This window comes from Coenobita brevimanus, chromosome 26 (assembly GCF_032717465.1).
Source record: "Coenobita brevimanus isolate Jiangsu-jjx chromosome 26, ASM3271746v2, whole genome shotgun sequence".
NCBI classification, from domain to species: domain Eukaryota; kingdom Metazoa; phylum Arthropoda; class Malacostraca; order Decapoda; family Coenobitidae; genus Coenobita; species Coenobita brevimanus.
Window position 1 is genome coordinate 10,574,394 of NC_136979.1, and position 14,562 is coordinate 10,588,955.

At 43.1% G+C, this 14,562-nt stretch overlaps 1 protein-coding gene across 1 annotated transcript in view; it reads right to left on the reverse strand.

Annotated features, from left to right (window-relative positions):
* LOC145393964 (uncharacterized) overlaps positions 1-14,562 on the reverse strand; it is a 337,089-nt gene that overhangs the window by 132,406 nt on the left and 190,121 nt on the right. Inside the window, exon 8 of the mRNA XM_080267940.1 lies at positions 3,390-3,488. Coding sequence (XP_080124066.1) covers positions 3,390-3,488 — 99 coding nt within the window. The remainder of the gene's footprint in view (positions 1-3,389; positions 3,489-14,562) is intronic.

Here is a 14,562-nt window from a genome sequence, read left to right on the forward strand (position 1 = left end):
TTCTACCAGAATGTGCATGTGTGTCGACCACACCTGCTTTACTGCACTGCATCTCTACCTCGTTCATTAAGTCTAGTAAGCACATTCCAGGGATGTACGCGATTGTTTTGGCGATCTTAAGGGTTCTATCAGGTAATTTACACAAGGCAGCTACATAACCAATGATGTCCACGACGAGGTCTGGGGACATCTTTCCATCATCTGTTATCCACTTAGAATTCTCCAGAGTAGCTAATAGGGTTCTCTTGATTGTGGAGACATCAGCAGTTATTTCACTGAGCACATGGTTTGTAGTGTGCTCCCTTACAAGATCTACAATTTTATGTAATTCTGGAATTATACCTGGCAAGAAGTTCATACCTCCAGAAAATTTCTTCAGAAATTCAGTTTTAAATTCATCATATGTCCTAGCACGATGTAGCTTATCGGAGCGCAATAAATTGCTTGCTGGACATCTTTCCTGGCTTATGCAAGATGAAAAAATAGCAATTTTCTCTTGTTCATCTAGTATGTGGCGCTTGATGAACATTTGTTCGCACTGACTGATTAATGAAATGACATCAATGCGATCCTTGTCTGTGCCAGAGAATTTTGGGGCAGTCTTATCCTCGTGATACACAAAAACGTGAGGTGTGGTTTTTAGATCAGCAGTATTTGTTTCTTGATTCATATTTAATGATTGCCCTGTTAATTCAACTTGTACGAGTTTATCGTTATGTGAGGGAATGGTAGAATATGTATGACCGGACCGGTGAACCCTGTTAAGTATATTGGCATACGTATTTAAGGCAGCTGCGAAGTCGATACTCTCAACGTCTGAAGGGGTTTCCCACTCATCATCCGAAACTCCCGTATTTGTTTCCTTATCTATAACGTGTGGTGTGGGTTGTACAATGGGTGGGCTGTCTCTTAATTGTGAGTCTGATGTTGTGGCAATTTGTGTGTCATCTGGTATTAACGTGGGTGGTTGCGAAAATATTCCTGTCATTAAGATATGATGTTATGAAATACGCCTCTTGTTTATTTATGTCCTAGCAAACTAGATGATTAAATAAGTTGAATATAGCTAATTTTAGCACTGAGAAGAAATGAGCAAGTATAATTTTACCCACTTGATACAGATCGTAGAGGTGTGTCGATACAAAAGTCGATCTCGGAAGAAAATACAGGTTTGATTGAAGATCTCTTGATAATTCTAGTGGTGTGTTGATGGACGATATTACTCAGGAAACTCCATGGCCTGGTATTTGTAGTGGTTAACGGCTGTCCCAGGCAAACCTCAACATAGAACGTCGAATTTCCAACTTAACTGTGAAAATAAGTGAATATGAGTAGGAGCTATGTGAATAATGAGTAATGAGTAGTGGGTGAGAAGTGCCTGGTGTCCGTCACACGTTGCTTGGCATGGCAGACTCGCGTTGTGATGTCATCTCAGCACATGGTGACGTCGGCTTCCCACACTGGTAGCTGTGGTGAGTGAATGAGTAGCGATGAGTAACTTGAGTGAAGACGAGTGAGTAAGATGAGTTGTAAATCGTGTCTCACTCTTCGTTTGTTTGTTCCCTTTATTCTATGTGGAAGTTTTCTCTGTCCTTTTCTCTAGTGATTTATTCGTTGTGGGATGAAGACTGCCGCTACTTGTAGGTGCGTGTAGAAGATTATACAGACGACGTAGAGTTGTTAATTGTAGTTGATTGTAGATGGCTGTAGTTGATTGTAGATGGCTGTAGACTTTGTAGAACTGAAGCTAACCTTGTAGTCTCGGTTGCTTTTGTAGAAATTTGCTTTTAATTCGGAGACGATGTCCGCAGATTTGCTGGTTTGTCGTTAAGCTACTTGCAAGGCGTCGAGTGATCTCTTGACCTCTGCATCAGCGTAATGATCTGGGAGACGGAGGGGGCAGGAGCTGATATTGTTGGTTGTTGTCAATCTTGATATTTTGTAGGAATTTAATGTTGATTCGTAGACGAGGTTCGTATACGTTCGCTGCTACCAAATGTCGTAAAGACTTTGTATCATAAAGCAGCGACTTTGTATTTGCTTGTAGAGGCGTATATTTTAGACTTGTGGTCGAGCGGCTTTTATATCTTGTAGTAGTTTCCCCACCAGATGTCATGTAGTGACGGGAGAGGTAAAGAATAGTATGGGACTATTTTTATTTGTCTTGGAAATATTAAACAGGTATAATAGTATAAGTCCTGGGTAGCTACCTCCCTGTCTCGCTATCTCTCTCTCTCTCTCTGTTCTAAAGCTAATCTCCGTCTCGACCTCTCTCTCGGGTCGCTTGTCTCCTTCTAAACTCTCTTTTCTAACATCTCGTGTAGTAGGGTGTGTGTGTCACGTATCTTCCTCATGGCAACAGAACTTTCTCACGAGAGGACTGCTGACAGCTAACTGAATCATCTCCTTACTGGCCGCTGTCGTCAGCTTTCCTCCGTGTAAGCGTTTAGCGCTGCTCGCTTCTCGCAAACACAACACCTTCTCATCATTTGACTTCCTGCTTCTATCTGTCTCTCTATCTATCTATTTATCTATCTATCTATTATGTAGTCCTATACATGCAGAGGACGACAATGGCAGTGCTTTAATGAACATCTGAGCCAGGAGGGGGTTGGTGATAGCCAATACCCTCTTCTGGCACAAAATGACCCATACATACATGAGGCGAGTGATGAGATGGGTGAGTGGTGAACTGAATGAATGAAAGGCAATGATTGATTATGTGTGTGTGGATGACAGAATAAGGTGTGTAATGGATGCAAGAGTATATAGAGGTTGGGTGAGTGGATGGTGGTCAGAACCAAAGTCAAGATGAAATGGAGAAATAGAAGAAGGGAAGGACTGAAGGAAGTACTTCATACAAGGAGAGTGGAAACGTTACAAGAGGATGGAAAAAAGGCAGAATATAAGAGGGAAGTGGAGGAGCAATTGGGTAAATATGGATTGGAGCAGATGGGGGACATGGAAGGTGTGTGCAAGAAATTCACAGATGAAATCTGTGCAGCATGTGAGGTGGTAAAGGGGGTGCAAGGAACAGCTTGGTGGAATGAAGAGGTGAGAGAGGTTGCGGCATTAAAGAAGAAAGCATATGGTGAGTGGAAGAAGTTGAGAAACGGAAGAGAGAGTTATACGTAGAGAGGAAGAGAGAGGTGAAAAGATTAGTATGAGAGAGCAAGAAGAGAGTGGATGAGGAATTTGGAAAGAATTTGAGTGTAAAGTGAAGGGAATGAAAGAAAATGTTCCGGAAAGAGGTAAAGAGAGTAAGACAGGGTACGCCAGCTCAAGGTGGTCATTAAAACCAAAATTCATAAAAAGAGGGTTCAGTATATCATTAGTTTACTGTAAGGTTACAATTCATTAAATACTTGACCAAAGTCAGTGCACATTACCTGCAGTATGTTGTCATGTCGATATGATTGTAGTAATTTCAGCTCCTCAAGACTCTGGCTAATATGCAAGCGGGTGTCATCATGAGAGGCATTCCCATGCTGGGGATATTAATTCCAATTAGTACAGGCATTACCAATTCACACTAAAATTTTACATCAACATCCTAGTTTAATTTTTATCAATATTTGCCTGCCGACAACCTCACTCCTCAGTAAGGACGGAGTGAGATACCATCTAGAAACAAGGACAAAAATGTATAAAAGTGGGGGAACTATCACCAGCAAGCAGTGAAACAAGCTAAACACTGATTAACGAACCATTCAAGTCTTTGGAATTCTGGCTACACCCCACAAGCCACACCTTTTTCTTTATAAATGCACTTTGCAAACTTTGTCAGATGAAGTTTTGTCAGTAAGAGAGAGAAAGAGAGAGAGAGAGAGAGAGAGAGAGAGAGAGAGATGGGGGAGATCAAACCCTTGTCATGTGTTTCTCTGTACATACTTTATTCAACCACTTTGATCCCCCCTTCAGTTCTTTAGCTTCAACAGTTTTCATACCTCAACATCTAACACACTCATTTACCATGTCCATCTACCTTCTTCTTGGCCTATCCATGTTTCCTCCCACCTTCACTCCCATTATCATACAGTTTACCCATTTTACCACCTGGTCTCCCAAACGAGGATGGTGGACTGCAGGTGATGGGCAACATCAGTGTGTAGTCCACTAGATGAGCCTGGAGGCAGAAAAACAACCAGACTATTTATAGTTCTTATCTTATAACCATACCATTGATGCATTCTCACTTCTACCTTGCTATCAACCATTTTCTAACCTCACAGCTTTCATGAATCACTATTGTAACGGAGGCTGAAATCCCTTCCTGAGTAAAGAATGGAAGAGACAGAGAGGTGGCCCCCAGGATTAACCCCACCAAGCTATCATTATGGGATTAAAACGCGCCAGACTAACCCACTTAAGCCACGTCTGACTGTTCTCCTGCCTTTGTTCTGAACACCTGTTCTCTCCTGGGGCCTGATTCAGCTCCCCGCCCCCCTTCGATCGGAAATGCCATGGCCCACAACCTTCGTGGTGACAGAGGGCATGGTTCAGCTCCTAGCTCCTCCCCTAATCCCTGGGCCTCACCAATTGCTGACTTCAGCGCCACCAGAGAACTCCTCCTACTCATGTTGCTTGGGAGATGTTGGACTGAATAAATGGCACAGAGAGCAAGCTCTCCACACACACTTTATTCCCATCACACTTGGTTCACACACACACAGTCACATTTTGGTCACACTCTTTTACACACCCTTTTACTACACCCTTGTATACAGTTAACTCACTTCATTACAATCCACACTACAAGCAGCCTCCACATGACTTCCACCCTTACCTGTAATCACTCTCCAACCTCAGTTAAGAAGCGCCATCCTGCCCTCGTCCATGATATGCAATTGCGAGTATGCTACTGCCCTACAGGCATCTGGAGTTCTAGCTTAGCTCTAAGTCTCTAGATATTCATGTGTCAAGCCATCCTGTGTTTAGTCAGATTTGTTCATGTAATCTTCCTCTCTTTTATTAACTCACTGATTGTACTGCATGGCACCATTGTGCATTCCCCTTTGATAATTTGCATTTTGAACCTGTTTTCCCCCTTTTTGCCCTTGTGTATAAGGTTGATTTAAGAATATATTTTTGTACAAAAGCAAACTACTGTGCCTTCTGCTTCCACCCCCATATGGTGTGATTCATTGTTTTAAGTCCACCCTACCATGTGGATGTGACAAAACTGGCTCACCTCGCCAGGCTCCATTTCATATCCAGGCTGACACTGGTATACCTCTCCCAGGATTCATTTAATATCAGTGGCCTCACGATATTTGCCCTGCAATCTGTCACCACATAGAGAGTTAGCAGAAATACAAGGCACACGCATATCTATTCACCTACTGTGGAAATCTCAGTTACTCCTCAGTAATCCATGGCAATGGCTATATCCAGCAACACTGATGCTGAGGCATTCCTAGACTCTAACCCTTCCCCCTCAGCAGTTTCTAAGTTGAACAAAAATGAGCTCAAGCTCCTTGCCCAGCATCTAAACGTGCCTCATTCTCCTCATACGAATAAGACAGAACACTTGACTCGTGCTGCAAACAATGCTAGAAGATAATGAACCCTCCAGGGATCCATGCCCCTGTCATGACAATTCAGCCAAGGACAGTCATGAAGAATCCACTGCACCTGAACAACTCAATAATAGTCACAGTACTAGTCCTGTTTCCTGTGACAGTGTTTCCTTGGTAATAGCCTGAATGCAGTTACGTGAACTAGAATTAAAAACTCAACTTAGGCAACAGGAGATGGAGTATGAGCAAAAATTAAGAGAGGTTGGAAGCTCGTCCAGACTGCCTACTAGAGTAACCTTTGATGCGCACTGCAACGTTAAGTTGGTTCCCAAGTTTATCAAACACGATGTCATTAAATATTTTATAATGTTTGAGAAGATAGTGAGAAGTCTTGGGTGGCCAAAAGAATTTTGGGTAATAGTGCTGCAGAGTGTGCTGACTGGTAAAGCCCAGGAAGCTGTGCTGTCTGTAGAAGTGCTTGAATTACGTAGAGGCGAAGAACTATATCTTGAGAATTTATGAATTAGTCCCACAAGCCTACTGCATCAAGTTCAGGACCACTCCTAAGACTAGAGATCAGACTCATTTGGAACAAGCTCGTACTATCACAGATGTGCTTGATAGAAGTTGATAACTGTAGAACAATTCTTTAACAGCATTGATATATATGTCACTATCCATTTGGCAGAGCAGGACATTTGCACTCTTTTTGAAGCGGCAGTCGCTGCAGAGAATTTCTCCTTGCTGCACAAGCATTGTCACAAGACGCAGAATTTTGTACAAGATCGGAGAGTAGTTAGACCTGCACTTGCAAACTCCTCTTCTTCCAAGTTAGAGCCAACAGAAAAGGACACACGTGTTAAATCTCCTAATGCCACTTAGTTGGCTGGATAAGGCCTAGGGAAATAACTTTACAAGAGAGTAAGAGAGAAGTGTCCAAGTGTGCAACCACTGCAAGAAGACAGGTCACTTGGGCACGTCGTGTTGGAAGAAGCATGGGAAAGACCCAAAGGTTAAGCCAGTGGGCTGTGTAAACTTAAAGGCTTACACTGGCACAGTAAGAGAAGAATCTCCCATTGTAATGTGTAACATAACTGAAGTAACTGAGGAGACTAGCAAAGAGGCTGTAGGTAGCAAGACTCCAGCTAAACCTGTGTGTCTGCTACAAGTGACATGATGGAAGTGTCATTTAATTGTGAGGATAATACTAGTAGTAGTAGCTGCTCAGAGTGTCCTCCTTCCAAATGTAATAAGCAATGTGACTCCTCTAATGGATATACCCCCTTCTTGTTGAAAGGAAAAAGAGGTAACTACTCTGAGAGATACAGGAGCTTCCCAATCCCTAATGTTAAAAGGAATAGTGCCAGAGTCTGATTCTGCCAAATTTGTGATCCTTCGAGGGATTGATGCCAGTATTAGCTCCCCTCCCATGGGGGTGAAGTTAAAGTCCCCCCTAATTAGCAAAACAGTCCGTGTAGGAACAGCTGATCGACTTCCAGTGATGGGACTCACTTTCTCTTATAAGTAACAATTCAGCTGGAGGACAGGTTACTGTTGTTCCCTGCATGTCCACATACCCTTCAAGTGGTAATATGGCACCAGAGTTTGTGCCTGATTGTGATACTGTGTTCCCCTCATGTGCTGTAACTAGGTCTATGATGGCTAGAGAGTCTGACCAGAGTCGAATCATCAGTGGGACTAACAGTAATGTAGAAATAGGCACTGAAAGTGGTGGAGAGAATGCTGGTTTAGCAGATACCTTTCTCGCAGGACTCCTTGGTTCTGAAACACAGGATACCCCTGTAATAGAGCTTATGATTAGCTAAGCTAAAGTGAGCCAACCCTGAGTTACCACCTATCTTTGAAGTTGCAGGAAAAGAGGAAGAATGCAATAAGGAACTATTGTCAAGTTACTGTGTCACCAACAATGGGATCTTGATGAGAAGATGGTACTGTACTCTCCTAAAGTGGCACATGATGAGGAATGGTACAATGTACATCAGGTGATGGTACCAAAAGCATATCAGCAGCAAATCCTCTAAGTAGCCTATGATTCAACATTAGCCAGATATCTGGGAATGAGGAAAACTCTCAGTTGTTGCAACATTTCTATTGGCCTTTGGCCTGAGATACGATGTAATGTCTCTTGTTACTGCAGCACCTGCCAGCTAGCAGGTACAGACAAGCAGATCCCTGCCACATCTTTAGTACCTTTGCCAGTGTTCAAGGCACCCTTTACAGGAGTCCTCACCAACATTGTTGGCCTTCTGCCAAAAATCCTGTCAGGTCACCAATCTGCAGGTTTCAGTCATAAAAAGAGTACAAGAAGACACAGTGAAAGTATAAAGTTTCCGTACGGTTGCATCATGGCGGAATGGGAGAATTGATTATTTCCATCTGATGGCGGTGAATTTGCGGGCTTCTCTGATGAAGATAACGGTAAAGGAAGTACAAAACTGAACCAAACAAGAGAAGCAGGAGTGGAAAAAATGGCAGAGAGGAATGTCCTGGAGTTATAAAAAGTATGGTCAATAATTAGAGAGTTGCAGGAATGCACCCTAAGACAGGAAAAAGAGATCAAAACAATGCAAAGTAAGTTAGAAAAGGTCTGCACACAAAGTGCTGAACAAGAAAGAGATGTTACAGAAATAAAAGTGAGTAACGAATCTGCCTCAAATGAAATAAAACAGCTCCAGAGGGGAATAAGAGGTTGCAAGAAGAAAGGGGCAGGATGAAAAGTAAACTAGATGAGCATGAATCAAAATCATGGATGGAAGATGAACATATTATGGAAATTAAGGAGCAACATAAGAGGTGGAAGAAAATTCAAGAGGAAGGAAATACAAATCTGAAAGAGATTACAAAACACCAAAGTAAGGAAAAGGTGAAGAAGGAAGTGGTTAGGGTACTAAGAAGTTGAGAACCTTTAGTCAGGGATGTAGCAGAGAAGAAAAAATGTGTGATAACTTCAAGAGTAAAAGAAAAATGTATGACAGTAAGATCAGAAAGGGAAAAAGAAGAATTGAGTAAAGTTAAAGAGATAGTATCAGTAGTTATGGAGAGTAACAACGAAGCTCAAGACAAGACTGAAGAAATGTTTATGAAACTACGAAGAAGGACGGGCGAGGCAACTTAAAGAAAAGTTGAAGTCTCAGGTAATGGTAAATGAAATCATCAACACAACATGGAAATTATCAGACAAAGAGGGGTTCAAGAGTGTCTGGATAAAGAGAGATGTTAATGAGGAAGAAAGAGCTAAAATAAAGGAGCTAGTAAAGGAAGCAAAGACAAAAAACGAACAGAGAACGGAGGAAGGGAAGACAGTGTTCTATTGGAGAGTTATGAATCAGAAATTGAAGAAATGGTACCAACGGAGAGAAGGAGAGAAGAGGGAATAAAAAACAACGAAAAAAGTTGGAATGTGGCACATACTAATGGTGATGGTTTAATATCAGCAAGGTTAGAAATCAACGACTTCTTGAGGGTACATGAACCAGATGTTATGTGCTTTGTAGAGACCAAGTTAAGAGAGGATACTGATATCCATATGGGAGATAATAAATACAAACTGTGGAGAAGTGACAGATGAGAAAGATTGGGAGGAGTGATGATAGCTGTGAAGAACAACATAAATGTGGATACTGTGGAACTGGGAGAGGGTAGGGTTGAAGTGATAAATATGAAATTAAAAACTGGGGAGAATGGCACGAAAGACATGGCAGCAGTATATGTTCCCCCTAAGACAAGGGCATGGAAAGACGATGAATACCAGATGCTCTCAGATATGGTTAGTTATCTTAAGAAAGTGACTGAGAAAAGCAACAACATAATTCTGATGGGTGATTTTAACTGTTAATGGTAGGTGGGGGCACTCACCATCCAATCACTCGATGTAGTGCTGCTTTGGGTGTCTGCCTTTTCCTTTCTTCTTTCCTTCCTCTTCTGTCTTTCTTTCCTTCATTCTTTCCTATATCTTCTCCCAATGGGTGACTTTACACTCCCTCTTCTGTCTTTCTTTCCTTCTTTCTTTCCTCTTCCTTCAGCCTATGGGTGACTCTACCACGAGTGACATGCCAAATGGTTTTCTGTACACCAGGAAACCATTTACTATGCTGGGTGGTAACCATATAACCAAATTAGGGAACCTGGTGGTTTAGTGGGTAATTAAGGTGCTCCAATTGGATTGAGCCTGTGCAGGGTTATATCCAAGGGGTGGTTGGGGTCTATTGCTCACATACTGCCACTCAGAGAAGAGTGAGGCTGGTCACTCTCATCTTAAATGTCAGGAGCAACTTGCCTAGACCCAGGTTCCTATGCTCCCCATGGGGCGACATAGGATTAGATGATGGATGGATGGATGGATGGCTTTTAATTGTATGGAGGTGAACTGGGAGGAATGGGACTCAGGAGGCAATGATGATTTGTGGGGTGCTATACTATTAGTTAAAAATAGCAATGAATAATGTAATGACCCAGTGGAAAGATTCAGAGGTGATGATACACCAGCAAGACTTGATTTACTGCTAACCAAGGAACCTGATGTAATTGAATCTTTCAAATATCTGTGTCCTATAGGAATGATACACCAGCAAGACTTGATTTACTGCTAACCAAGGAACCTGACGTAATTGAATCTTTCAAATATCTGTGTCCTATAGGAAAAAGTGATCATGTGGTCATTGAGTTCCAGATGATAAAGGGGAATGTGGTACCAAGAGATGACCTTTATAGGCAGGGATGATACAACTTTGGGAAAGCAGACTTTACAGGATTGAAAAATTTTTTTGAAAATGCAGATTGGAGAAAATTCAGAGAAACAAGAAACCTACAGAGGAAGTGGGATATCTTTCTAGACCTTTATAACTCGAGAGTGGAAAGATATGTGCCAAGAGTAAGTGGGAAAGAAAACAGGAAAGAGGATTGGTTTAAAAGAAGGTGTATGATGGCAAAAAAAAAGAGAGGGCCATTGCATGGAAAAACTGGAGAAAGAGATGTAATAACAGAACATAGGAGGAATATAGAAGAACTAGAAATGAATAAACAGGAATATGTAGAGAGGAAGAAAGGAACTTTGAAAATGGCATAACTGACAAATGTAAGGATGAAACCAAACTGTTTTATACAGTAGATCTGTCAATGGCAAACTGAAACAAAAGGAAGGAATCATCAAACTGAAAGTAGAAGGAGAGGTCTATAAAGATGTGGCAATGAAAGCTGAAATAATGAACAAATGTTTTCAAGTGGTTTTCACTAAAGAAAGGGATTTTGTGAAGGGGCAGGGAGTGACTAGAAATGTTATGACAAAAGATATAAAAGTGGAAGTGCAGGAAGTGTATAAATTACAGTAATGTAATCCCTTTCAGACCCGGATGCCCAAGACCCAGACACCCCAAGTCCCGGACATTTTGGGTTTGGGTCCATTAGTCCAAGTCTCGGATTACTCCCTAAGATATCCGGACATCTGGGGGGGGGGGGGGACCGATAAGTGTTCATCCCTACTCTAAATTTGCTGTGTGGTGACGAATAGCTGTGTTTTAGCACGTAGTTCTGGCGACGTCTGCTAGAACGCCCCTGTATCCTACCCATTTGCCGCCTACCTACCATCGTGACTGCACGCTCGTCACCATGGCTGCCAACGTGCCCGTTTTTGTGGCGGTGCCCTACCTGCAGCAGGCTCTGCTGTTCCTCTGCTGCCTTTTACTCGTGTATGTGACGATGGCCCCCCCACCTGAGATGTGGAAATGGGTGGTTCTGACTCTGGAGAGGAAGAGGGAGATATTGGAAAAGGTGGACACGGGATGGTCGACCTCCAGCATCCTCCGTGAATTCAACCTGGCCCACTCTACCTTGTTTGACATCAAGAAATCCCAGGACAAACTCACCCAGTACATGGCAGACTTCGCAATGAAGACCAAACGCAATGTGCAGAGGATGATTATGTACCCTCCCAGGTTTCCAGAAGTCGATTGCTCCATGTTGATTTGGTATCGTCAACATGCTGCTGGTGTGCTGGTGTGTGGCACGGAGCTGAAGGCTGCCGCTGAGAAGTTCGCCAGGTTACACAACTCCCCAGACTTCAAGACATCCAAAGGGTGGCACTTTACCTTCAAACTGTGACGTGGCCTTACTAACCGTAAAGCCCATGGTGAAGCTTTAACAAGGAGGGAGTAGAAGGGTTTCGTCTGAAGGTGAAGGGCTTGATCGACAAGGGGGGCCCTCACTCTCAGTCAAGTTTACAACGCTGATGAAACTGGTATACTGTATTCTATTGCCCGCTGCCAACGACCACCCTAGCAGAGGAGACAAAAGCATGTACCTTGATGCAAGCTCTCCAAGTAGCAGATATCTGCTTTGTGTTGTGCCAATGCTAACGACATGCACCAGCTCAAGCCTGTTATTGCTGGCCGTGCAAAGCAGCCTCGGTGCCTTCGTGGGGTGATGGATGTCCTTCCTGTCGTGTGGTACCATTCTGAGAAAGCTAGGTTCACTGCCATGATCTTCAAAGACTGGTTTCTCCAGCACTTCATCAAGGTCATCCATTATCAGACAAACACACTGGGAATCCCACACAACCAGGGAAAGGCTCTCTTTCTCCTGGACAGTGCACCTGTGCATCCATCCAACAAGGAGTTGATGGCTGCGAATGGCTGCATTAGGTGCTTGTTCTTGCCACCTAATATGACTGCTCTCATCCAACCAATGGACCAAGAAGTGAGCGTGGCAATGAAGAGGCTGTACCATCAGAAGTTCCTGGACAAGGTGATGGTTGTTCTCAAGGACAAGGACGAGCGCAGGGAGAGACAGGACACGTGACGCCAGCGGACTCTGGAAAACCTTCGTCTCTACAACCTCAAGTCAGCCATCTACAACTGGGCCAGTGCATGGAGGGAAGTCCCTGTCAAGACTCTGGAAAGTGATTGGTTTCATCTGCTTCTCGGGGCCGATATGGTGCACGACTTCCTAAGTTTTGACGTGGATGACTTCCATGTGCGTCTTCTTGCAGCTGACAATGAGGTGGATGTGGACGAAGTGCGTGAGTGGTTGGATGATGACAAGGGCGATCCTGGGTATCAGATCATGTCTGATATCGACATCATATCTTCTGTTGCTGGTAAAAGTACCCACCTGAAAGATTCCGATGAGGACTATGTGGACTCCTCTCTGCGTGCCACTACACCAGCCATCCCCAGGCTGAGCGCACTCTGAGAGCGCGTCGAGTTCATTCTTGACTATCTGGAACACCCAGACTGCGACAGGGAGATGGGGCCCCAGGGATTTGTGGAGGAAGTGCGCGCTTTTTGGCAGTGCATCTTCAATCGCCAGAATTGCCGCACCTTCCGTCAATCAACCATTGACAACCTTTTCAGGTCTGTGACCCTCGCCATGTCCAGCCTTGGCTCCACACCACTGCCTCACCAAGGCATGTCTTCTACCTCTGAGCCACAGCTCAGCACAACAGCCGTGGTGGAGTCTCCACTGAACGTTAGTTTGTGGCTATCTTCAGAGTCATCTGCAGTGGGTAGCCCATTACCACGTCCCAGTGACACGCCTCTGGGCCACCTGCAACACCTACTCTCTGGTTCTGACAGTGAATAAACTGCAACACCTCACCACTTGACCACATGAAAATTTACAGTGTTGTGCAGTGTTAAGAAATTAGAATTCAGAGTGCAAAGGATAAAGTGCAGAGTGCAACACTGGTGTGTTTCAAGTGCAGCGCAAGTAAGAACAGAATGTGCAGTTAAAAAATTACAATTCAGAGTACAAGGGCTTCAGTGCACAGTGCAACACTGGTGTGCTTCAAGTGTGGCGCACGTAAGAACAGAATGTGCAGTTACGAAATTAGAATTCAGAGAGCAAAGGATTAAGTGCAGAGTGCAACACTGGCGTATTTCAAGTGCTGCACAAGTAAGAAAAGAATGTTCAGTGTTAAGAAATTAGAATTCAGAGTGCAAAGGATTAAGTGCAGTGCAACACTGGATTACTGTACGTGCTTCAAGTGAACCTTCACCACTGTCAGAGCCTGGGAGGAGGCAGGTTAATCTTCGCGATGGCCATGGACGTGTCGTAAGTACCCAGTACAACAAGCTCGCCCCCAACGCGTGGGTTTTGTTCCTAACGTGGCGCGAAACCGCGTAAGTTTTAACTACTCCTTATTTTGCTCCCTAGATCTCCTAAACATGGTCTTCTGCTGTTATCTGCCATCGGTAATCAATATGAAGCACTTTAAGTGGTTAGAAGGTTTATTTAATGTTATAACTTACAAATACAGTACTGCACAGCAAAACTTCAACATACAGATACTGTACGTAAACACAAGGCAACATTCTGATGCCAAAACCAAACGGAGTCGGAATGTTGCCTTGTGTTTACATATTTGTATGTCAAAGCTTTGCTGTGCAGTACTGTATTTGTAAGTCATAACATTAAATAAACCTTCTAACCACCCAAAGTTCCTCATATTGATCACCAATGGCAGACAACAGCAAAACACCACGCCTAAGGAGTCTAGGGAGCAAAATGGTTCCTGGACCATTCGCTGTCAAGCCAGTTTGCCGTCACAACAATAACAAGACAACATAGACTTTGGTGGATCCCCCTGAAATATAGCTATTAGAGTATTGATTAATTAATAATAAGTATATTTATAAAAGTATTGATTAATTAATATACGTATATTTATAGAATGACAGGGAATCATCCAGGGTGAGAATTGTCCTGACGGGGAATCGTCCATGTTTTGACGGGGAAATGACATGACGGCGAATTGTCTCAGAACCCTTCAATTGTGTGTAATCTATAAATCAGGTTAACTGGTTACAAGGCTTTATTTAATGCTTTAACTTTCTTTAAGTGCTTTAACTTACAAGTGCACATCAGAATAGTAAATACAGTATTAACTTACAAATACAGTACTGTGGAAAAGCAGTACAACAAATATTTAACAAACAAATAAAAAAGGTACTATTCTGACGCCTATCAGAAAACTGGTTATAAGACTTTATTTCTTGCCTGAATGTTATTTAATAATACTTTAACTTGC